The sequence below is a fragment of the Acanthaster planci genome, linkage group LG03, assembly GCF_054643075.1.
Source record: "Acanthaster planci isolate LZ-2023a linkage group LG03, COTS_SCS, whole genome shotgun sequence".
In the NCBI taxonomy this organism is placed as follows: domain Eukaryota; kingdom Metazoa; phylum Echinodermata; class Asteroidea; order Valvatida; family Acanthasteridae; genus Acanthaster; species Acanthaster planci.
In genome coordinates this window covers 22,380,782-22,406,733 of record NC_141779.1, presented here as the reverse complement: position 1 = coordinate 22,406,733, position 25,952 = coordinate 22,380,782, and the positions used below count along the sequence as shown (strand labels likewise).

The 25,952-nt window shown below is 43.2% G+C and overlaps 1 protein-coding gene across 2 annotated transcripts in view; it reads right to left on the bottom strand.

Moving 5' to 3' along the window:
- Positions 1–25,952, bottom strand: part of LOC110990937 (DENN domain-containing protein 5A-like) — a 47,826-nt gene that overhangs the window by 4,658 nt on the left and 17,216 nt on the right. Inside the window, exons 1-19 of one of the 2 annotated variants that reach the window (XM_087133892.1) lie at positions 22,310–22,364; positions 19,189–19,301; positions 15,296–15,466; positions 14,123–14,404; positions 13,209–13,524; positions 12,577–12,767; positions 11,282–11,941; positions 10,617–10,839; positions 9,487–9,637; positions 8,552–8,642; positions 7,964–8,080; positions 6,151–6,303; positions 5,611–5,789; positions 5,190–5,318; positions 4,419–4,540; positions 3,705–3,847; positions 3,390–3,508; positions 2,080–2,338; positions 1,265–1,391 (exon numbers count right to left, since the gene is read on the bottom strand). In XM_087133892.1, coding sequence (XP_086990018.1) covers positions 1,265–1,391; positions 2,080–2,338; positions 3,390–3,508; positions 3,705–3,847; positions 4,419–4,540; positions 5,190–5,318; positions 5,611–5,789; positions 6,151–6,303; positions 7,964–8,080; positions 8,552–8,642; positions 9,487–9,637; positions 10,617–10,839; positions 11,282–11,941; positions 12,577–12,767; positions 13,209–13,524; positions 14,123–14,404; positions 15,296–15,466; positions 19,189–19,301; positions 22,310–22,349 — 3,586 coding nt within the window. In that variant the 5' untranslated portion in view covers positions 22,350–22,364. Of the gene's footprint in view, positions 1–1,264; positions 1,392–2,079; positions 2,339–3,389; positions 3,509–3,704; positions 3,848–4,418; positions 4,541–5,189; positions 5,319–5,610; positions 5,790–6,150; positions 6,304–7,963; positions 8,081–8,551; positions 8,643–9,486; positions 9,638–10,616; positions 10,840–11,281; positions 11,942–12,576; positions 12,768–13,208; positions 13,525–14,122; positions 14,405–15,295; positions 15,467–19,188; positions 19,302–22,309; positions 22,365–25,952 lie in introns of those variants that run through there. The other variant, XM_022256016.2, reaches the window with a different exon arrangement.

Genomic DNA, 25,952 nt, shown 5'->3' with positions numbered 1-25,952 from the left:
GCATGCAGCATTACTGTGTGGATCATCCCTGTGGTGGTGGAGCGCTTTTGTCCCCGGCGGTAATCCGCTCGCACTGAATGCCCCAAACAGTGGTATACTGTTTAAAAAAATGCTGGATTATCTCCACTATTGACAGTGAAAAAAATGTTGGTAATTCCCAGCAGCCTGGTCTTTTGTTACGAGTACGGTCCTTCGTTACAAGGCCCAGTTCCCTTTGTCCAATTTTGGACACCCCAGCTGTGTATATAAAGAACACATGCCCGAAACCAGGCTCCCCGGCAGCAAGTGGTTAAGATATGCTGGTTTGTCTGAAACTATCCTGAATATGCAAAACATTTGAACAAAAACTAAAATGGAACATTTTGCTGCTGGGTGATTTTAAAAATGCAGTGCACACATACGGGAGATTTTCAAGATTTTCAGTTTTCAAAACTCTTTAAAAATTCATCATTTCATTCAATGGACATTTACACCCACACGAATGACTGTTTGGTGGCTACTCTAAGCTGACAGGCAACCTTCATTGTCCCCTGAGTATTTCAGCCAGGCCTGCTGCCCTGTAAAGAGAGCCCAGAATTGTGAGGCGTTGCGTAATTTCCTCTGTCCCCAGTGAATGTGAGTGGCACCTTTTCAAATGCGGCTGGATTAGCATGCAGCAGTGCTGTGTCGCTCATCAGTGGGGGCCCTGGAGCACTTCTGTACATGATGCTAATCCATGAGCGCGCTATGCCCAAAACAGTGGTACACTGTTTTAAAACGGTGACGGATTACCTTCGAAAAATGCAAGCTGAAAAATGATGGCGATTCCCAGCAGCAGGTCTTTTGTTCCGAGTACAGTCTTTTGTTACATGGATCAGCTCTTTTGTCCCATTTCGGGTACCCCGGCTCTGTGTATAAACCCATGGTGCTCGAAATGGGGTTCCCCAGCAGCAAGTGTTAAAAGTACATTGTCTCTACCTGAGACCCAACAAAAAGTCTTAATGCTCATCAGGGTCCCGAAATCCCCTAAAAATTTCTATTAGAACTTGACCTGAATACTGGCTCTCAACCAGCCATTTTTCGGCTGTTAATGTCTGGGGATTCCATTCCATGACCATTTAAACATTTCTAAACGACTCCTGGTCAATAACAGGCTGAATCTAGGGTTGAAATCAACCCTGAACCTGTTCTTAGTGTCTTGGCCTCACTGTCCAAGACATTTTCATCCATCGTGTTGCCTTCTAAAGCTCACGCAAGGATTTTACTTCGGCACTGCCTTACATACCTAGGAAATCCCAGATGAAGAAGTTATTCCGGAAGAGCCTTGCTGACCGGAAGCCATACTGTAGCACAATTTCCATGCACTGGACAAGACCCCGCTCTCCGCAAAGCAGGACAGTCAGCCGGCCTCGCTGGTGAGGGAGGACAAAAGAAAGAGCAGTTTCAAATTACCTGTGTGGATTTGGGTACTGACATCCACCTGTTACACTATGATTTTAAACCTGCAGCAATGTTCTTTTCTTTTTAATCCTTGCAAAACAGGTTGAAGTAAACATTCCATGCATGTGGGGTAACAAAATCAGAATGTGCGGGTTATTTAATCTTACAATGATACCAAAATGTAACAAAACTTGTGAGGTATTCCATGGGTTTTTGCACACCCTGATAGAGTCTACAAATATGACACAAATATGACACAAATGACACAAATATGACACAAATATGACACAGACCTTGTCACTGCTGTTAATCTGTGCAATTTGCTATCCCTCACACTGGGTAATCTTCGGATTTATTAAAGACCCTAAAGCAAAACCAAACCATTGGCTGCAGTGCATTGGGACACAGCATTGTGGTTTTCCATCCCTCATGGATGCGTAGCATAGAGATCGGGATCAGTGGAACACAATGCAAACTCTCTCAATAGGATATCCTGCGCATCTGTGTTACTCGTATGCTGGTATTAGCTTGACATCAATGATGTCACCCTCCATTTCACAAACAGGACACATCAATGAATCAAACTACAGCAGCCAAGTCGTACAGAAGTCGGAGCTGGCCATCTTCATGCACGATATAGGTGAGCCAGGCAGTACTTACCTCCTTCTCCGGCTTGTAGAAGTGCTTGACGATGTTATTGACGGCGTCAGTCAGCATCTCCTGGATGCTGTCCCGATCCAGCTTGGGGGCCTGCCCCTTGGCATGCCTCAACATGATTGGGGAGCTGGAGCGGGGCGGGGTCCGCGAACCCCGGGCCTGCTCCTCCGACTCGGCAGGGGAGGGGAGCAGGTCGCCGACCAGGAGCCGTTCCAGGCTGTCGTCATCCACGCCACGCCCAATCCATCGCCCACAGGGGAACCTTACAGGAAGGGTAGAGAAATCACAGCACGCATAATACAAACAGTTTAACTGAAGAGAATCAAGTGCCAATCGCATATAGCCACTAAGCACACAAATTATTTGCTTAGCAAAAGCAGCTTAACTACTTCCTGCCGGGGACTCCGGACACGTACGTTTTATATGCATGGCCAGGGTCTCCAAACTCGGACAAAAGGAACAGCGCCTTGTAACAAAAGATCGTACTCAGAACAAAAGACCAGGCTGCTGGGCATTACCGACATGTTTTTTCTCTCAAAAGTGGAGATAATCCAGCCTTGTTTTGAAACCAAGGTTTGGGGCATTTAGAGCGAGCGGATTACCACCAGGTACAAAAGTGGTCCACCATCACAGGCATGAGCCACACAGCACCGCTGCATGCTAATCTGGTCCCTATTGAAAAGAGATCAGCAGTGCACTGAGCCAGGTTCATGAACAAAAGAATATTACGTAACACCAAAAAATATGGGCTCTTTTTACAAGACTGCAGGCCTGGCTGAAATACTCAGGCGTCGAGAGATTTTGTCTGTCTGGCTAGAGTGGATATCAGACATGCCTTCACGTGTTTGTGTCAAGTAAATGAAGATAGGAATTTTTAACAGAACAGAAGAAACAGAAAAAAATGATAAATATCCCGCCCCAGCTTCATTAACATTGATAACGGCCCCGGCAGGAAGTGGTTAAACAAAAATTCATGTAATGTATATATGCTTCTTTGTTGGTTACCAGCTAATTATGCTGGTTACCAGCTAATTATGCTGAACACATGAATATCATGAGAAACAATTTTCAATCAAATTGGCTCAATAAAATTGGCTCAGGGTCCAGTTTGCTTTGCAAACAAGTCTGCTCAACAATATTAAAATCTGCTACGCAAATAAGTTGACTTGCAAAATCAATTGCATGGGATATCCACTTCCGTTTCAAGTAACAGCACACCGGATGCTTGGGTGTGCAGAAGAGATTCAAGACAAAGAAATTAACTGTGGCTGTGAAAGGATAACTTTACTGTATGGAATTGAAAGGTTCTTTACTTGTAGGTGTGGCCGGTGATCTCGTTGCGCACTAGCACATAATCCACCATCCACCTGGGGAGAAGGCCTGTGTTGTCGTGCCCGATTCGCACCGTCGTCAAGATACCAAGATTGCTATGCTGCAGAAACAAATCAAGACACCATTCGTCATCCTGTTAGTCCATTCAAAGCCTTAAAAACCTTGATATAATAAGCTCAAAAAAGTCATACTACGTGCATACGTCATTAACAATAGTATAATAAAAAGATAAATGCAAGAACTAACTTCCAATATTCAAGTCTTAAATTCCTCCGCAGTGCTGCGCAGACACATACCTGGAATACAAAATCCTGAGAGCTCTTGGGTATAGGGATCATTTTGGAGTCGTTGATCTCGCCTGACACACAGATCCAGCAGTTGGCTGAGGTGGCGGCTTGGAACTTGCGACTTGTGACAACCAGGACTCGGTAGGAGACAACTACAGATGGAAAAAATGGGTTTGTGCTGATGACTGCAGCATATATGAAGCTTTGTGTGACAAAGACAATTGCATTAAAGCACAACACCAGCAAAGTCCAAGGATATGTCCTTGGTGTGATTTCTGAAGGCATGAAATATACCAAAGGATTGGAAGTGTCAAGTATCATACAGCAATTTGACAGAACAGATGTATTATTTTCGCATTGTTTTCGTTTTTTGATCGTGTTCCTGAACAAGCTGCATTTATTTTGCAGTCCGAGTGAAAAGACTAAAAAGACTATTTGGTAATGAAGTCATGATCGGTCTCTTTCAAAAATACATTCATTTCGGGCTACAAATATGATTTTGCAATGGATACGTCAGACTCATCCTTTGGAGCAAAGAGAGATTCATTTATAACTTGCTTCACTTGTATCGTCTTTCCAACTCAACTCACTTTTTAAAAAAAATTTCAGAGATTGCCTAGCTTTTCTCTGTAGACGGGTGACTCCAAACCAGAGGAAAGGTTTCGCAATCAGAGAAGAAAGGACCTGTGCCGCACATGTCAGATTCTGAATTCTATGTTTTACCTGTGCTGATGAAAGAGTTGGTGAAGCAGAAGTAATCAACAGCGTTGAGGGACAGGAGATGATACAGAAACTGTTCCTTTTCCTCCTCTGTCCGGAGGAAGGCGTATCGCTTGTAGCGCTTCCTAGAATTCAAACGACAATTTGAAGCTTTCAGAACCTGACCCTCCAAACCACGACAACAATCGTCTGATGCTATTCCACTTAAATGACATGACAGACTGCCGGTCTATAGACCTTTTTCCTGTGATGTCACGATCGTGCTGGACCTCTGATGCGTTATGATGGTAATGAGTGCATAGTGTTGTGATGGTAATCTACTTATTCAAGGTAAACTAGTCAAGCATGCAGCGTTCACACGTGTGCTTGCACGTGGTTGAAGCTGCCCGTAGGAATATATGCGATCACTGTGGCCAAGGCGATCACCGTGGCCAAGGCGGTCCACACGTGGTGGTATTGTTTACATTTAGCCATATGGGTGAAAAAGGTCTATAGGTCACTTTGCGCGTTTCTGCATAGACCTTGCAGTGTGGGCTGAGATACGTTTCTACTCTTTCCGACTGAACACAAGTTTGGGAAGAGCATCTCTTTGCTTTCCGAGCACAGCTTTCCCCAAAATGTCTGCCTCCTGAGGGAGTACAAAGTCAAGCTTACAAGTAGTATCATCACAAACATCCAAGTTATACGAAAACACAATGAAGGAGAATTCCTTTCTGTGATTTACTTGCTTTTTACTTGCTCCTCTAACCCAATCATAAAATAGCAGGGACTCACTTGCACAGCTCGTAGTCTGTTAGCAACAGCTTGAGGTGTTTATGGAGGAGTTTTCTCTCTAAGGCAAGTCGGACAAAGGCACGGGCGTTACCAACATCTGTCTTGATCTGGCTCATGTTCTCAACATTTCTGGTGACGAAGGGAAATTTAGAAAAAATCAGAATCATCAGTAATGTGGTCTTGACTCACTGATGTGTAATGCAAAACATGCAGTTCTTGATAACAACAAGCCAGGCAAATGATGTCGGTCGGCTGATCCAAAGGGCCTATCATTACCCAATATGAATGCGATCTGCTCTGAGGCAAAGATTAACCAGTTGATCAAAGTGATAGAGGACAGACGGAGAAAACTAAATGAGGACGGAGAAAACTAAATGAGGACAATGGACAAGCTGGTTCCCGGAGTCAGTGCAACACTCACCTGACGTCAAAGAGTAAATCTGTGGGTAGTGGGCTGAGGACTGGGTCGGCTGCTGAACTGCTCCGCCGTCTGGCCTCGGACCCCTGGGTTGGGACTGAAAGACTCTGCTCTGGATGGGTTTCTCGCTTCTCCTTCATCTTACGGTAGCCCATGACGTGGGACCAGAGAGCTGACTTCCCCTGTAAGGCAATGGTACAGCCCAGGTTTAGATTTATACATCATGAGGCTTTTACACACAAACAAAAATTGTAGGGGTGGGGCAAGTTCTAGGGAAGAAGACGTGTTATAACAGTCACAGTTTCAAACTTCAAATAGTCAACCAGTCCACTGGGCTACTGCAAGAAATTGAGGCCGGTAGACACAACTGTTTCTTTTCTCTGACCTGTTTCCCATTCTCATGTACACAATTCTGGTTTTCTCTGTATGCTGTGATTTCAACTTCTCTATCTAGCACATCTTTGTAGGGTTTTGTACTCATAACACAACTCTCTTTTTTTTCCTTTTATGGCCTTAGTCCCCTTTCCATCCCTGTCTACCCACCTGTTTCTTCTGTATGCCGTGACTGAAGATTCTCTCCAGTAGGTCACACAGTGAAGCAATCAGCGTGTTCTCCTCCACGCCTGACCGGTTGACGTCACCGTGGCCCAGCTCCACTGCCTCCTGACCCATCTTGCTCACCAGCATCTTCTTGGTCTGCCAACATTTCAAGAGGGTGGTCCATTTTACAGCATGTGAACTACAAAAGTTTGTTCCCAATTCTCCAGGAAATGAATACAGCGTATTTCCATGAAGATCCTATGACATGGTCAGTGATGTTGAACTGTTTTCTGGCGACAAGCAAGAGCACACAGCCAGAAACCTGCAGTTTTTCAGTTCTATTCAGACACTTGCCACATCACAGAAGACATTTCCTACATGGTACTGTCATGACCTCCTTCGCCTTTATACAATGCCTCAAGATTTCTCTGCCACAAACTCCATCTGAAGTCCAGAAAATATATCTTCATCGGATATAAGTTCCTTGGAATTTTTTCACAAATTTTAGCAAAGTACAGAGTGCATCAGTCTTGCCAAGGGTGTATTAGGCTTAAGTTGAATTTGCTTTAGTTTTATTCATAAATACGTCAGACAGTCTCCCTATTCAACATCATGCGACTTTACGGTGTATTAACATATAACGATGCCTGCCAAGAAGTGATAATGCCCACTGCGTAAATCACGCACTGGTACCTGGATACAAGTCTGCGTGCGATGCATCACGCAGAATGCACCACGAGCGTGCCAAGTTAATATACAAGGAGGCTCTATTGGACAACTTTCAAAAGGAATATACCATAAAATGGACGGAGGGGTGTTTGGGAAAATGAAAGTAAAATGTAAGAACAATATCATTGACTTCTTTTGACTCTCTGAATAACAAGGTATTTATGGATGGGAGTAAATATGTGTTTGGCCGGTCTTAAGATCTTGCTCAGAAGAATGAATGCTAATAATGTCAGCACCGTCGCTGTCGTATTTTGGCTGATACCGATATATCGTTTTTTTATATCAATATTATCAATATATCAAATTTTATTCATTTTAATTTTCAAGGTATTATACCAGGCCTGAATTGCTGGTAAATTGTTCTCAGGGTACACCCCTACACCGTAATGGTGTGATCCAATTCCCTTTGACGACACGTTCTAGCATCTGTATTGCGTACGTTGCCTACATGGGATGGGATACACACTGCCGTGCATAGCAATATCATCAGCACGTGGTGTACGTCCACATACGTTTAGTTAGCAAATAATTCTCTGTTCTAGAGGATAAATTTTGTGATATTTTCGAGGCAAAGTGTATGTGAATTATTGAGTGCAAGACTGAGATAGGTGACTGAATTTATTCTCCAAATGTCACCGTATAAGCTGCCTGGAGTATAAGCTACAGGGAATTTTTCATTCAGCTTGAGAACCAACGTAAGCCATGGCTTATCGAACATTACGATAGTGTAATGTTGCACTTTCACATTTTTAAATAAAGTTTGTTCCTCAGTGGCGACATTTCCGATATATTTTTCAATATCAATGTTTTCCAAGTTTTGATATTTCCAATATTTCTCCACAATCTGATATTTTGGATATATTGATATTACCAAATAACTAACATTGGCGATATCGATATCGATCCCATATCAATAGTATTGATATATCGACCGTGCTCATGATAATGCCCTCACCTGTGGCTTGGGCATTAGTCCCATCCATTCTCCTGAGCCGGTCTTAAACACATGTTTAAGACCAGCCATGCGCATATTTATTCCCTTATTTGGATTTGACTGGTGTCACTACTAGCAGATCTCTTAACTGACCTTCACTTTGCATTCCTTGAGGAGACCCTCCACAAACTTCCAGTTGGTCTGCTTCTGGTCTAAATGGGACAGGACAGGTTGAGGCATTGTTCCCTTCCTGGCCTGCTGAATGATTTGCTGGACAAAGTGATTAAGACAGAAAGCTAGGATTGAAAGAATTTCCTCAGATGAACTGTTCATTTTCATCTTGAACATGCAGCTGTAATGTGGCACTATAATCTCACTTTAAGGATCTTTATACATAAAAATGGTATAATAAAGTGGCAACTTTTTGGAAAAAAAAAACTTCACCCGACTAATACCTAATTACATGTATCTTTTTAACCTTAATCTGTCTAAATTAATCTGCTTGATTTCAATTATTTGGCTGGTTTCTGGATTGTAAGGTACTTATGCCTTAATTTGCATTTGATTGTCTGAACGTGCTATGAGAGTTTTGTACATTTGAGAAGTTAACGAAAACGTAGATTCTGCGTGTTATACTATCTTTCAGTGTAATTTTCAGTCAAATGAGTGAAGTGTCTTGCATGACTTATCATTCATAACGGAACAGGGTGCCTAGCTCAACCAAATCCTCCTGTCCCTTACCTCTCGTTCCTGCGGAGCTAACTGAAGATGCTCTGAGTGCTGTTGCTGTCGCTCCTTCCGTCTCCAAGGAGCATTATTCCTGTGCTTGTTTCTGATTGGACAGCAAAAAAATAGATGACACTACAAAAGAACTGACAAACCCTCGCTCCACTACAAATTGGAAACCAAAAAATCATCAACCTATTACTAGGGCACACTAGATTTGATTCTATGCCATCAAGTTTCTGGATGGATTTGAGAAAACTGACTAAAGTGGAATTCGAACCTGGATGTAAGAACAATGTATCTGGGATCTACCAACTGTGCTATCCGGTCCTATGTTGACAGATTCCAAAGTTTGTTAATATCCTTGTTTTGCAGTGTTAGACATTATGGAATCCTGCTCTCCTGTAACGCATGTTGGCATCACACCAAAAGGTTCGCATACATAATGCAAAAAATGCCACGGCACTGACAGAATTGTTGAGGTAGAAAACCTGGGAAATGGGCGTTAAGAGAAGGTATTCATCTAACATAGGGGGAGGGGCTGGGTGGTTCGGTTGGTACGGTGACAATGCAGTGTCAAGAAGCTGCAGATTCAAGGCCACCTGTGGTCAATTTTCTCAGTTGAAAAAATAACGTTGACCGATAAGTTAATCAGCCAGACCATTAGCAAGGCATATAACAAAGCCACAAACAGGAAAGATCACCAACACATCAGCCAGGAAGAAAAACATGCTATCAACTATGTGTATCATTTTCAATTGTGGTTTCACATCCACCAGAAAATAAAAGGAACAATTTCACCAGAAAAAAGCACAATCATCCCACATCCTTCCTGTTCTAAGATAATTCATATCTGCTATGACATACAAGAAAATAACAGACTTAAATAAAGCAGGCATGGCAGCGAGTAGACAGATGGACAGACTGACAGACAGAAAAGGCAGACTCACTTTGGTGTGAAGGGTTCCTTCAGCAGCACCTCTTCCTGCAGTCGTGGGAAGAAGCCCGGCTTGTGGTTGTTGTCCACTGGCTTGCTGGTCAGCTCATGGGGGCTGGGAGCCGTGTAGTCGATATTCACAGCACGTTGCCGGATGTTGGCCTCTGTTTTGTAAATTGACACAAGACTTGGATGTGAGTAACCTTCAAAAGATTACAAACATTTCAAATAATATTCAAATTCAAGTCCAGGGAAAAAAAACAAAGACATTCCAAAGCTACAAAGGACTATAGGCAGTGGCTTCCATTTATGTACAAGCAGACACATGAAACCACACCCTCTGAGGGAAAATTGCAAAATTGGAAGTTACAATTCATCGAGCTGTTTTTTATGATGATGTCATACAAATAAAACAGCATGAAACAACATAGCGACATTGTGATATCATCATGTTCAAAGCGCATACAAAACACAAAGTGTTAATATCCATATCTATCTTCCCTAAAATGACAACTGGTTCATTACTTTATAATACTTGTCAGGAAAAAAAACCTTACTCATAGGCAGAGTAGGGCAAGAGATCTAAACAAAAAGGCACATGCTGAATAGAATATGTGCAAGTTACTCTCTCCATGCCAGAGGGTATCTAGTACTAAGAAGCAGTGATGTGTCAGGTTTGTCGAGACCAAGCAATACGTGACAGAGATATGCAGAGCAAACTGACCACTATCCTGTAAAGTATTACCACTGTACACAAGTTCCAGCACACCTTCATTGCATCCTCATAGGACACTAAAGTTTGGGGCTGAAATGCTACGGCAGGTTGAGGACCCAATTTGCCACAACATCCTTACAGGTGGTGATGGCAGTGCCGAAGTCGAGTCCGTCACAAGCCATACCAAGTTCCTGCAGGTCCATCACAAGTCTATCACAAGTTATTCAAATGTTAGCCCAAGTCACAGGCTATTCAAAGCTCAGAGTCACAGTTCATCCTTATACTTATGATGGGTCCTGCAAAAGCACTTGCAAGTGGCCTTGAGAACGGACTTGTGAGAGGACTTTGTGATGGACCTGACAACGGCACTATATGACTGCGTCCGAGTCCCGCTTATTATAGCCCTGCGCCAACGACTGATGCTCTACCTGCTTCACTGATGAGTAGAAGCTGGTCCACCTCGGTGGTAGGAGTCTGAGGATTGCTGGCGGGGAAGTGCTCAATCCGGCCGTCAAAGATCTTCAGCCGCTCCTCCTTCTCCTCCCAGTTGGAGATGATCTTGTTGTCGATGAAGGTGGCAAACATCTGCGTCTCCACGAAGGGAAAGAGGAAAGGAAGGTAGGCTTCCGGCTGGTCCGATAGGAAAGATGCCTACGAACAGAAACAAACAAATTTGCAAAGTTTATACTTCATTTGACCCTTTGAGCTTTACGGGAACACAGAATTGCTCCTGAAGTACAGGTCTTTCTATATAGTTAGAGCAGGATTTGTGGCATTTCGACACTGGGCACATGAAGCGTAAGGAGTTACCGGTAGGAAGCATCTCGAAAGTTAGAATGTTCCTGTTACAGCTGGGAAGCTCCTTTTGGGAACACTGTGGTCTTGGTGGGAATTCAGTGTGTTCTCGTGGATGTTCCAGTTTATAACTAAAGATTTTCTTGTTGGAACATTCTTCAATCTTCTGATATTTTAGGGTAACAAATTAGTCCAAAAGTAGATAACGGACCATTCCTGGCACATATTAAGATATTTTATGTAAACATTATCAAAACTGGTCAAATTGGTGTGGGGTCGGTTGCCTATATTTTCTTACCTTGTCAAAATTCTGCATGTGTTCCCTGTTGGCAAACCACGACTCAATGCTGTGACTAGTAGGCTGGATGACAAATGTCTCATAGTGTCTGAGAAGCTCCACCAGCTTGCTGAGGAAGAGTTCCCTGATGGCTGAGTTCAGACTCAGCTCCTCCACATCCTTCCTGAGCACGGGACTCCACGTCTCGGGATTGGTGTCCCCGTCGGGAGACGTGGTGTTACTGTTCCTGTCCTCTAGCTCACTGATGGATGTGATGACACCCGTGCGCTGCACGATGGCCGCTACTTTGGAGACAATCTCGTTGTTACGCAGGATGTCTGTCTTGGTCGGCGCGACAGAGGTTGGCGACTCGCCACGGCTGGGCGAACTAAAGTAGGAGCTGTCCTGGTCCGCCTCGATGGAGCCCTCCACGGCCAGGTTGCGGCTGGATCCCGTGCCAATCAGGGTGAGCTCCGTCTTGAGTTCAGACCAGTCAAAACTGCCCTCACCCCTTGTAGGGGTGCGTGTTGGGGTCTTCTCAGACAGGGGTCTAGGCGAGACATTATAGCGCTGTAGAAGGTTGATCAGGTCATGGACAACACGGTGTCTGTTTGGGAAGAGGGGTAAATCTTCTGGGAGGTCGATACAGTTGTTGTCAATGTCCACAAAACACAAGGCAGCCTGACAAGAAAATATTAATAATGGTAAGCATTTTATGTCAGACAATTGTGACCTCGCTTTTTTTCAAGAAGTATTTCCCTGATGTCATTCAATATAATTATAAATTACATGAGCCCTAACAGTACCCTGGGCCATGTGACCAAGTATATTGCAGGAATAAGGAATGTTAATCGGCAGATACAACACCTGACTGAAATACATGTATCTCGGGTCAGTTACAAAGCATTTCTCTCAACACCAGCCCTATATTATACTTTCTAAAACAGTACTTTTTTCTGGGTTTTCCATAACTCCAAAAGACCCTTTTCATCTCATTAAACAAACTGTGGCGACCACATTTTTCATGGCTGTTTCATGTCTGCAAGGAGTGCCTTGGCATGTCAATGATACCATTTACCAAAACTGTTGAAAATTTGTGACCGGATCCCAGAAAATATATCTAATGTTCAATTTTTTTCAATAACCCAACTGGGCTTGTATCACTAAAAAACAGGACTTTATGTTGAAGGCTCCAATTGATTTACACTAAGCAATAGTTCAAGGGTCTTCAACTCAAAAAGTAGCTGTGGTGACATCAATCTCATTCTGCCAGGTTGGACATAAAGTGATGTTGGCCTGGCTGGAGGCAAACTCACATGGCTGGGGATCTCCAGCTGGTTGGTTTGGTCCATTCCGTCGTCCAAGTGCAGCCCCATGATGAAAGGCACGGGCGCATCCAGGAAGTGCATTAGGTTTGCCGGAAGAATAGGAACGTAGACGTGCTGCCACTGGAACGGGAAGAGTAAGGCAGAGATGCACTCTGCTACCAGCATCAGACGATGATACTCTGTGGAACAAATGTACAAAGAAATTGTCCATCATCCCACTGGAAGTGGAAGGGCAATATAGGCAGGTATTATGCCTCCAGCATGTGGAAGCAATATTCTGTGCTAAGGACAGACGCTTGTGAATTATCCCACTGAAAAGGGAACGGCTGACCAGGCAACACTCCAATACCTCAGATATCTTGACATGTACAAGATCAGGGCTCCTCCACCACAAGTTCAAATGGAACACAAGCTCAAATGGAAAACTTCTCACAAGCCTGTCTCGTCTTGGCCGGCGAGGGGACACATCTGATCAGGATGGGACTAGGATTAAGACTGAAGAAGACTTGAAGAGGCTTGAGACGGACTGGACTACAGACCTACATGTACCTCAGACGTCAAAGTTGTTGGTTTTTCATTTCTCAAACAAATTTTTTTAAATAAAGGAAATTTTGACCTACCTCTGGATACCAGGAGTATCTGGTTCTCTAGCAGAGCACACGTCATCAGTTCCATCAGATGTTCCACACCGAGCAGCTCTACGCACTCCCGCATGGAGTAGTCGCACAGGGGCAGCTCGGTGCTGGCCGGCCGTTGGCAGACCACGGTCTCCCCTGGGGCGCTGCTGAAGCTCAAGGTGCGCCCCGGGGGCAAGCCCGGCACCTCGTAGAGGATGTTGTAGATGTAGGACTCAAGAGGCAGAGGGGGAGCGGCCATGGCCTTGATTGCACTGTGGATGGCCTCCAGGAAGCGACGGCAAGGCTGGATGAAGGGGACCTGGGGACAAGAGAACGATGGAAGGAGTCAAAGTTTGAAGATCAAGAACGCCTCAGAAGCCATACAGGAAGTGTGTCATCAACCACCTCAATATTGGCTGAAGCAAGTAATTCTTTGCCTTTCCAGCTTTACAACTCATTCAACCTCATCCAGTGAAGAATGCAGTTTGGTAAATAAAAGACTCTTTCAGCTACGGACAATCCTGCTGCTTAAGTTTGGTTTTGGAATGGTTGCTCAAATTTCTCATCGATGACAATGGGTAAAAGTAGGCAGTTACATGCCTGAAGCATTAAAATGTGTACACCTACTTCATACTACACAAGAAAACTGAAACTGTGTCCCAATTTCTTTGAGGAACCTTTAAAGGCTATGCAGATTCGTTTCACACAACTACTGACAAGTGAACACTTTAGATATGAAGTTATGAAAACCAGCTGTGAAAACTTACGTACTGTTTACACATAAATGTTAATCAAGATCCAATGTATACATACGTTCCAGTACACAAGTCCCATCTGGCAATCTGACTAGGATAAAGAACACTCTCTACAGTTCTCACGCCACATATGCATTTCATGAGTCAGCCGTGTTGACCTACCTGCATGATCAGACATACACACTTGGAGACGTAGAGGGTGTCATTGAGGGGGTCAAAGTTGGCCACCTTCCTCTGTTGCCCAGGCACGTGGACTGGCGTGGTCTTGCGTCTCATCTTGGGAGACTGCATGGTGGAGATACCGGGGCTGGAGGAGCGCCGGTGCTTGGGGGAGAAGCCCCGCCGGTCCATCTTAGGCGAGAGGCTCTCCAGGATGACCTGGGAGCGTGACGGCGACTCGATGTTGCTCATCTTGCGGCGCAGGGAGTCTTCCTGGTATTTAATCTGGGAGTAATTCAAATAACAGAGAGATGTCTGAACTGGGCTGAAGTAAGCACTCTTTCCTGATTCGGCCCAAAGTGCGGTTATGCTGACTCTGTCTCCATCAAAACAATGAGCAGTTCTAAACAAAAGCAGCAGAGAGGGGTAATGCAGGCTGTTTCTTGGAAAATGGAAAGTGCAAATGCACAATGAACAGGCTACCTTTCAACTACAGCTTCATTAACAGACAGCGTTTTAGTCAACACTTGTTCTGACACACTCAAAGTTTCATCAATCATCCTTGACGTTATGAATAGTAAAAATCGATGGAGTGCCGATTTATGTTGAGACCAGAAAGCCATAGGAAAGCATCTGTGATCAGACTAACTGCCAACTTGGAAACCGCATGATCAGCTTCAGTGTAACACTAATCATTCAATTTACAGAACAAGCAGAGGTGGTAAATCAGTAACACTATGTCAACAATCATCCTCAGTAGAGCCAAGGCTGAAGGCTGACTGTTATCTTGAGAACCGACTTCCTTAAGTGCATGCTTTTCATCCTGATGGATCACGCCATCTCTGCCAGATAATCAGGGTGTCCGAAGGTTTTGAGGTAAAATCCAATTCTTGTCCTACATCCTCCACTGACAATTTTGAGGGGAATTGTCAGAACCTTCCACTCTACTGAATTCCGAGGTTAGGTGTAACTTAATTTCACTTGAACTTTCAAGGAACATCAAGCCCAGGTACAAGTAACAGTAGCTTGCGTCATCATTTTCATCCAATGGATATGTAATGCTTTGGGAAGATTAGGGTTTACTCTGTACCACCTGTCTTCTCCTTCCCCCTTCCCGTACCTTCAAAAACTCACACAATCAATGCAAACTACCAACCAGAACAAAGGTGCCCTTACCTGCAGGACTTCCATCGCTGCGCAGATGCGCGGTGACGTGGCCTGCTCATAGAAGGTAAGCGCCGCTCCGTAGGTGCGTGACCCATCCTCCCTGGTCATGAGGAAGGAATGAAACTTCGGCTCACGGTCCTGCTTCTGGGTGCGCACCGTCAGGCCCTTGGGCATGCACAGCTGACGAGGGAGAGAGAAATAATGAATATATCTGTATCATTAACCACTTCCAGACGGTTTTAATTTGACCATCGAATAGGCCAGATACAGAGACAACTTCTAATATGCAACCAAACATAACAAACAGTGACTTGCGGGAGTCCCCTGAGTGAAATTCGTACAACAATTCTGAACCCAAACCTCATATTTTTAAATACTCTAGAGTGCAGTCTGACAGCAATATTCGCTACCACAGGACTGTGGTCAACTTCACAGTGGTAGACTTGAAGATCAAGACCTACATTGTACATGTAGTCTAGCTCACAAACTTGTTGGATTTTGCATGTATGAACTAAAACCAATGCGGGCATTAGCGTGTATGAGCATCTGAGGGCAGTAACCGCGGTTTAACCCGTCCTTGCCCCTACCGGTACATGTATGTACCTGTATGCAGACTGACTGTTTATGTTCTGGAGTGAATTGCTGAAGCCTCCATTAAAGTCATTAAACAATTACACAACAATGAATTGAGGGGGGAAGTTCATCTTAACACAGCCTCAATCTCTCACTCCAAACAGAATCTCAGGACAGTCGGTGTGTTGTCGGTGATGTTGTGTTGGACCTCTGGCACAGAGGTCAGCTTATTCAAATATTTTCACATCCACAAAACTGGCTCTTCACTCTTAGAATACATGCACTTGGTGGCTGTGCCTTTTCAAGTTCAAACTTCAGGGAAGGTACATGTACATGTAGGATCTGCAATATGCACAGCAATCGACACAATCCGAATCTTGTTGAGGACTACATGTACCCGGTGCCTCATCCACTTTACTCCACCTACATGTATCTTGAGGGAATAGCCATCCACCTGCAGGAGAAGTTTCCTCGCAGTGAAGCATGTGCTGCTGACATACATGTACAATGTAATCATCGAGTTCTGAAGAAAGTACATGCGCTTGTTCTAAGATACACCCTACAATAACACTGTAGACGTGCCATATGTATCCACTTGTAGGGCATGTACATGTACATACATGTAGAAAGCCAATCTTTATTACTCACTGGAATGCTTCTTATGAACTCAACCCTGGCACACAAACTATTTTTTTTCTAAAGTCATTCGGGCCAAATTTCCATCTGCTTGACATTTACGGGATTAACTGTCACACATGTGCAAGACAAGGATCGTTAACTTCCCGGTATTAAAAAAAAAAAACATAAAACAGAGCATACATGTAGACCGGAGATCCAAGTGACTTCATCATCCACCAATGTTCTAATTGCAATACCAGCTGTAAGACATCGCCTGGTCTCGGTTTGCCCTCTGCCTCCGGAGAGCTCCCACTCAACACAGCCTTGGATCTGGAAAGTCTCATCTATCCCTTTTACCCAAATCCTGGTTAATCGAGCATCCTGCTGGTTTGCCAACAGCGGATTAGGAGAGCCCTTTCATGAGACACTCTTGGGGTTTTTGTGCCTGGCAACAGACGAGTCTGCCCAATCAGTTGAACTGTGGCCTTTTCAATGCGCACCACCCTGGCAATTTAATTTTGAACTCCAACACATGAAATATTCATTAGAGCCTACATTTTTGGAGTGTCTAGACATTTCAGGCGGCTCATGGCATTTCACTGGGAGGCTTGAAAAGCTGCAGGACTGCAGCAAATCAAAATATGATACACACACATTTTCTTAAACTCTACTTGAGAGCTTAGTCACTTTGACAAATGTGACCCATCAATCCAAAACAAGGTTGAAGTACATCGTAGGTGTACGTAATATTTAGGTTCAATGATTTCTCTTCCCCTCCTGCTGTTCCTTTTCATACTTCAAAGTAATCCATCATGCAAATTTCATCTGTGGAAAGCATTGGTAGTCTCTGGCAGTGAAAGTTGTGTCAACTTCTATGTATAGAAGACTTACACTATAAGCATATATCACTTACTTTAGGGTTTTAGGTTCTTCATTTCTAAATTTCTGGTTTTGGTCAAATTCTAATGGATTTTCTTCTTCTTTTTTTTAAGTCCGGTGAAAGTTGTTGATTTTTCATCTGGTTGTCTCTGTAAATAAATTCTTTTGCCTTTTTGTTTGTTTTTTAAACCTAAAGTTTGTGTCTGAGTCCTTCTTTCTTCGGTTTCCGGTGACCTTTCCCTCAAAGATCCTTGGTTTAGTTAGAGCTTTTTGCTGTTCTGCGAGTTCCCCCATAGCGTGCCATTTTTCCAGGTTACAAATACATGCGCAATACAGTACCTCACGCATGCTCACCCCAAGTACATGTACAGAACACGCACAACTACAAAAAGGAACCTACAGTGGGTACTGTACATGTACCTCTAAACAGCCTGATACTTTGTGGAGAAAAAAAATGCCCAGATCACGAAATGTTGCCACATCAGCTATGACTGAATGCACATGTAGATGTTATCACTAACACACCGACATAAAAACATGTTTCTTCACTCAAGCAGGCAACATTTAATGACTCCAAAGCAACCGTGACCCTCAAAGAAATATAACAGGTGCGGATAGGTCTGGGACTGATGATTTCTTGGGGGCGGGGGGGAGGTGAATGAATGGCTCTGCCTTCCCAACTTGGTCTTGGAAGTTAACTCTTTTGTACACAATGTCTCAAGTTGATGCAAATTCTGTCCAAAAACATTAACCTGTGAGTTTGTTCAGATATTGTGCATGTATGCCATTCAAACGTTTAGAAAAGAATTACCGGTATAATCTCATTTTATCACATTTGATAATAACCGTGATGTCCCCCCCCATGTTCTTAATTATCCGAAACTGACATTATGGGAACAAGTGTTGCTTTATAAATGTGGAGTGCCTCAATGTACATGTATGTACATGTACAGTGAGCCACAGGCGAAGATCCTTGCTCTGTGAGTGGACAAACGCCAAGTAAATCATCACATCATACAAGCTCTGGGCCTACCAGGAAGCTCAGCCATGCTGGATTACTGCCAGGCCTACCGGTACCACACACATACTTGAGTGGAATCCCTGCCATTACCAACACACCTCTCACAGGTTGGTATTTATTTTGGAAAAGGAGAGCTTTCATCTTGCTCCAGTTGAAGCAGCAAGCCTTCCCAAAGGCAAGAGTCCTGCCAAACCACAGCAGGAATCAAGCCCGCATTCCCCATGCTCTGACCACAAGAATGCCCAATCTTTCTCCTTGCTCAGTGGGGGCCACGTTGCCCTCTCAATAATGTGGGATTTGTGAGCCAAATTCTGGACTGCACTACTATAATATCAACCACAAAAAAGAGTGAATAAGCCGTTTCCTGTGAAGGTACCGTGGGTATCCACATGATAATGAAGTCATCCCTGAAGGTTCCAGTTCAGGGAGCAATGGTACCGGTATTAGATCATGGTAGAATAAGACAAGAAATATTTCCGAACAACTTCTAAATTTTTAACATTTGTTTCACAACTTTAAGTTTAACCTGTCTGAAAATCAGAACCTCAATGCATGCATGAATTGAATAAACTGGTCCCAGCCTACTCCACCCCACCTCAATCCAAAAAAGTTACATGCAGTTCTTATAAATCCTCCCTCTCCAACACTCTGAACCAATGAATAGATTCTGTTAAGGGATTTTTACAGTCCAAATCTTAGCGGGGGTATTGTCAACAAGAAAATTGAGTCAGAAATTACACCCATTCTCAGTGCCTGCTCAGTACTGCAGTTTCCCTCCCACATGCCATCCAAGACCCAAGACAACTCTTACCATGTTAATTCCATCGCTATCAAAGGGGTTCCCCTCTACGGCTGCCGGGTAGTGGGAGAGGACGGCCGACTTGTAGCCCCTGAGTAGTGGGTGAACATGGTGTGTGTTCTCACCTACAAATCAGAGCGGAAAAAAACAAGCCGCATGTAGCAAAAACCAGTGCATAAAAATGTGGAAGGAGTAGTAATAAATGGACCAATCAGTGATGGACCAATCAGTGATGGACCAATCAGTGATGGACCAATCAGTGATGGACCAATCAGTGAGCAGTCACATACAAATTGCTGTTCATCTTATTTCCGTGTACATGGATGCGCGTGTACATGTACTGTACATTTGTGAAGGAACATGTCATGGCTTACTTTACAGTACATGTACATGTACATACATGTACGTAAAAGGAAAAACAAAATACACTTCATATGCATTATTACCATAATCACACACAGTTTGAGTATTCACTGGCAGTCGCATTCTGAAATAAATTTCACTAAGTTTAGAAGGACCTTCGTGGTTTCCTGTGGCTGAAAGATTGGCTTGTTCTCCACCCACTCTTGACCTACATGTGCCAATGTCAATCATCAGTAATTTCACTGGGTCTTTTAACTTGAAAAATTGACTGCAACAAGCCACCACTTGTAGACGCGTTTACTGTGCATTCACACTGCATCCACTGCCATGTGGATGTCTTGCCGGACAAAGCTGAAAGCCAATCACCCACCCTCCCCAAAATAGCACATGCCAGAATTGACCCTCACTTCAAATTTACCAGCATGGCTTGCAAGAACAGCCCAAAAAAAATAAAATAGTCGGTGCTAAGAATGAACAAGCAAGTTGACAAGATATTCAACAAAGCACACCCATGCATCTTTAACTACAGTGTACACGTATTATTAAAGTGTTGGTTCAATATTGCTAAACATGTGTTTGATCTAATGTGTGGACCTTCTTTGTGCATTTCAAGCACATTCCAAATTCACAGTGTGATCCATGACAAATGCAACCAGGTCCATACCTAAACTGAGACTGGGTTCAAGATGGGTTGAAATGATATGCAGATGAGCAAGGCCTCTGAAAAGAGACTCACTGATTCACAGAGGGGACATTGGTACTTCAAAACCCAGTTCACACTCTCTCACTTTCTGTGTCTCCAAGGATACAAGTTTATATTAGTTTCTTCTATTACCCTGTACTATGCTAGTACGTCATTCGGGGCCAGCCAGCCCATTTTTTGCCTCCTGACATCCCTGGGTTGCTCCTGAAAGGTTGTGTTTACCTTTGCGTATTATTAGCAGCAAAATTCTTTTGGCTCTCAAATTAGCAACTTGTGAATGATGTATGGGGAATGATGGAGTACTGGACACGGCCGGGCCGGCCGTCTGATGACAGCTAACCTAATTTGATTTGCTTAAAACAACAAAAAAAGGTTTTAAAAAATTCTAGCCGTGGACTGAACTCTCTTTGGTTCTATGCATTGTTTCATTATTCCTTCCTCTTGGTGTTATCTTGTTAATGCATTCCTTTCATTCACGCTCAATTTAGCAGTGTGAAAAGTTTAAATCAACAATTTGAAATGGGAAAGGAAAATAGACTCGTATAATAGTTTTGGCAGCTCGTTAAAATATCTCTGTTTCTGGCACAAGACATTTCTTATCCAAACAAGTGAACTTTATGAAAAATTTTCCAATGGCAAATCACACATACAGGTGTACACGTAAGGCAAACCGTACAGTCATAAAGGTTCAGGCACCCTATACATGTATGAAGTACAGGCCACAGTTGAGGTTTATTATCATAGAGCAAAACACATCAAATATCCTGTTGAAGCCACCGTTGCAAGCAATGTATTTTGTAAGTACTCGTAATGACCTGCAGGAAAAGTACAACAGTGCCAATGTATAATTCAGTGTGTATGTACATGTAAAGTATTGCACACACACACACAAGTGTGTATTTGCCTGCAACTGGGGACCCCCTATTGTTCCTCTTTTGTTTGTACTTTAACTTTTTTACAAGACCACCCATATGTTTTGTACACAGTTGTCAACCAGGGACCTTCTGTCAATCGGGGACCTTATTGTCCTCTATTGTTCAGGGTCCCCAATTGAATGCAGAAACAAACTCACACACACAAAACAACACAAATGCATTAACCCTAAAAATACCGGGCGTTGTTTGACTTAGAGTACTCAGTACTACAAAATACTATGAAACACTCTGAGCCTGAAGGACCTAGGGCTACAGATTACTACTTTTGGCTAGGTTTAGTCCATTGTTACTCATACAGAGAACAATGACACCATGCATTCATAGTGCCACAGCATTGTATGGTACATTGTCTTCTCTATTGTATTTTATGGCTTCAGAGAATGTCATGTCCTCTTACAAGCGACAGGCCCTTTGTAACATTGTAGCATTCGGGACTGTTAAGGTTAAAAAAACCTTGTGTGAAATCCGCGGCAGGGAATTGGGACCAACAATTCAGCTTTGCTGCCCTCAACCTGCTCCCCCATCCTGCAAACTCTGAACATCCTGGTTCTTTTGTAACACATCAGAGAGATTTCCTGGAAAACTTTCCCATGGATACCTAAACCTGGTGCACGACAGGAAATGCACATGTATTCCCAACTAGAGAACAGATCTGTGATCAAGCTTGTCACTTCCGTGTCGGTTAAGTGAAGACTCAGGAAAGAAATCTACACCAAGGAAACTATTCACCAAATGTTAAAGGTCTTTTGCCATTTAACATTTCAGAAATGTAGTAAAATGATGTAAAATTCTCAGTTTTGAATAAATTGTGCGTGTGTGTAATCCATTCAGCAGGGACCTGTTTTTCCAATGTAGCAGACGTTACACGTACATGTACAAGTACATGCGGACATCTCCCGGAGCTCCACACAAAAACTGATACACACTGACAGGCTACCAAGCTTTTACCAGAAACAAAAAATCTTTATAGCGTCCTCGCAATTCATTGATTGAGCCATATGAAGTGTTAATAATTTGTTATGCAGACTCCCACTGATCCAAGGGATCTAATGCATGCATCTGTTTCAAGGGCTCACTGTTAATAACAACACTGTCCGGGTTTCTGGGGGCCTGGGGAAAAAAAATTGCCCACCTCTCCTGGGGCTCCATCTGGATGCAGGAGCATCCCGCATATGGTGTTCAGCATGTCTCTACAGCCAGACTAATAGTTGAAATACTCAGCTCCTTTCTGTTGCCAACTGCTTCCGCCATACATTGATGCACAATCTGTACTTTATATGATGCACATGTTGACTGTAACTCTGCTGCACAATGTCCCCCCCCCCACACTTTCTCTCGTTCCACTTTGCAAGTGCTGTGTGAAATTTCTTGAAGTGGTGAACAGGAATGGGAAGATTTGTATCTGTTCTTTACTTTGTTATATGGTGAAACTGAAGCCCACTGTAGATGCACTCCAAGGGGACTGCCTCTGAAGTGAGGCAATTACTTACAGGTGTAGCTGGTGGCCTACACTGTTAACTTGATTCCAGGTGGAAGACTGTTTCCGTGTGTCTGCAGATTTGCTTCTCTCATTTCACAGGACAAAAGAGTGCTTATCTACTCGACCCACTGAAGTTGACCAGGCTGCTGATGTTGCTTTTCCCACACTTTACACAGGGGACAAGGAAATACACAGCTACATGTACATGTAGATGTACAAGTACATGCAGGTCTCACACTGTCAAGAGGATCTTACCAAAAAGCATGTATACAGTACATGTATGTATGTACATGTGTGTACATGTACATGTACCTGCAGTTAATTGATTGGGCCAAAGACGATAATGGAATTTGTGAGTCAGACTGGGTTTTTTACGACGCACAGTAAAAACACACTAGGCTATGCCACACAGGTCTACATTTACAGGTACACTGTAGGTGTATACATGTCTTCTACAAATAAACATGTACACATACCAGTATGATGTAGAATCATGTAGTATATTATCTGGGAGTTAGCAAACAAATTCCAGGCCAGATGGATAATCACAGGCCAGGCCAAGGTCACCATTTGGAGTTCCTTCTTGATAAGGAATAGTACCAGAACACTGAGCTTTATCAGTATGTGTACAGGAACAGGTAAGAATACACTGTTTTGGGAAGCACAGTTTTCAATTATCGGTAGGTGTAATATGCACTACAACACAAGTTCTACTTATATTGCAATGATCTCTTTGCACAAGCATTCATTTCAAATTTGGGGCTCAAACTTCTTGCAGGTACCGGCACCAGCACTGAGCAGCGCACTCCTACCGTACATGTACTGTACATACATGTACTTTAGTACATGTACTAGTGTGCCTCGTCCACAAAAACGTCCAGTTTAAACTTTAACCATGGTCGAACGGAAGCAATTGGAAAATATTCCTGAAGCAGGCACTTATCATGCCGATGACGCGATTCGGAGGTAATATTCTCTGGATACATGTGCAATCAGAATTAATATCAAGACCACATGCAGTATTCAACCAATTCAAGCGACCGACAACAGCACACAATGCATCGTCGCTGTCAAGAAACAAGGATCAGTTGCTACAATTCAGCCGGTCATCACAATACCTACTAGGAGGAGGGGCTACTGATAGTTTGAGTCAGAGTGTACAATGATTTGGCACTCGGATTGGTCCATGGAAGCTGATGTCAGCTAGTAATTTACATTATTAGTGTGATCACCTGACCTCCAACCAGTATATGCCACCAAGTGGCTTCATACATGTACATGTATGTGTACCAGTGTACATGGTGTAATCTATTTAATTTCCAGGGTAGTCAAGACAGATCTATTTTAACTATATCCTTATGTTTACCTAGAATGGGCCGAAACCTTGCCAGCAAATAATTGGCATGAATATCTGTTAAGGGTTTGATTTGAGTCACCGAAATGGTTGAAACAAATGACCAATAAGAAAACAATTCTTCTCAACAATAACCCTGAGAACCTGAGAAAGACGTAGAAAGGTAGATGTAGTTTGCTTCTTTCACTGGAGTTGTTTGTAGAAATTATGGCTGCTCCAAGTTTGATTTAGACTGCATTTTAACATCTCAAATTTGTTCCACGGCATCTCATTTTCAGCAAATAAGCACAGTTCCTGTTTTATTTTGTCGTCAAAAGGAGCACAGTGGAGTTGTATAAATGGAAGCAATGCTGGTCTGTGCGTTACTTGCCAGTGCATTTGTACTAACTAGGAAATGTTGAACTTTGGTCAAGCACAGCTCGCTGTACACGATAGTTGGGAATGAGCGGTGATTCATCATCCTATCACTCCCGTTCAAATTTGATTTGTGGCATGGAGAGTCCACGCGTTCCCCCTTCACACTGCCCACACGTGCACCTTGTTCACATTTGCACTATTACTCACGGCCCAATGATGTAAAAATGGGAAAACGGAAAAATTAATGACTGCAAAACCAAATCCTCCTTAGCCGAGCTGAGTAGTGCTTCAACTTCGCCCCTTCCTGTCAAAGTCCATTCTACAAGGAGCCCGGTAACCCCCAGCTAGCTAGCCAGCCACCTAGTACTGCCTTCATCATCTCTACCAGAAGCTCAGCTCTGCAAGCACATTTAATGTCCATGGTATCTCTGCCTCCTCAATCCTCCAAAATCTTCCAATTTGTAAGAAACTAATGGGATCTGGCACATCGCACTTTCAAGGAGCATCAAGCTCATTGCCAAGTAATGCCAGCAGGGCTCCTTCAACCCAATCTCCTGATGGATTTGGAGGGATCCTACATACATGTACATGTAGATGGTTAGGGTTACAGCCAACACAAATATGTTAGCTACAGTACTGTCAACAGTGTTGTAGTCGAGTGCTTTTCAAATGCCAAGTTCTCTCCCAAATTTTGAATTAGTTAGGAGGAAACAAAGCTGAAGTACATGGGTATTTGATGGTACGTGTACAAAGGTACCGGTACAGTAAGATTACAAAGTAACACGACGACTTCAGACCATCACTGTTGAAATGAAGTGTAGCTGCAATGAATTTTTCTCCAGAACAGTTTTTCTGCATCTTTGTACTTTTCTTCAGTGTATGAAAACTTTTACACACTCCTATTCGGTTAAATGCACTAAAAAGCGCACACTTTTAAACAATCAATATCATTTATGTTTTCACAGACAACTGAGGGCGCTCTTGCTATGATGTCATGTGAGGAAGACATGGTTCAGTGCATCTTTCTGTTCAAATTGTGAACCCAGAATTTACTAACTGAAAAACATTTCTGAGAGAGGGACTGATGATTTCCTATTGCTACATGTATGCACATAAATAACAATGAACCAGCAAAGAAGCAAAAACTTAGTCCAGGAAAATCTGCAAAAACGCAGAACTTATTGGTGTACAAATCTATGTAACATTGAGGCCTTTTCCTGAGATGACATCACAGTTTTGCTCATGAATATGGAAATCTCATTAGCATAAAAATGAGAAGGCATTAAAATACCCTTTGGAATAGTGAAACCAAAGTTTAAAATAAGGTTTACTCAGGCACAAAGGTGCATTTTACAGGTTTGTAAGCAGGAACATTGATTGCAGGACAAAAGTATTCAAAAAGTACTCAGTTGAGGACTCTCGCACAACACTACCCGTACAATTATCTGATGGGGACAAATCGCTGGAAAAATCAAGTGGCATGATCAACGGCATGCGTACATCAACTGTAATTGCCACAATAATTACATGTACATGTTCGATTTGGAACATGACTGAGAAAAATGAGATTCCAAAGTATGCGAC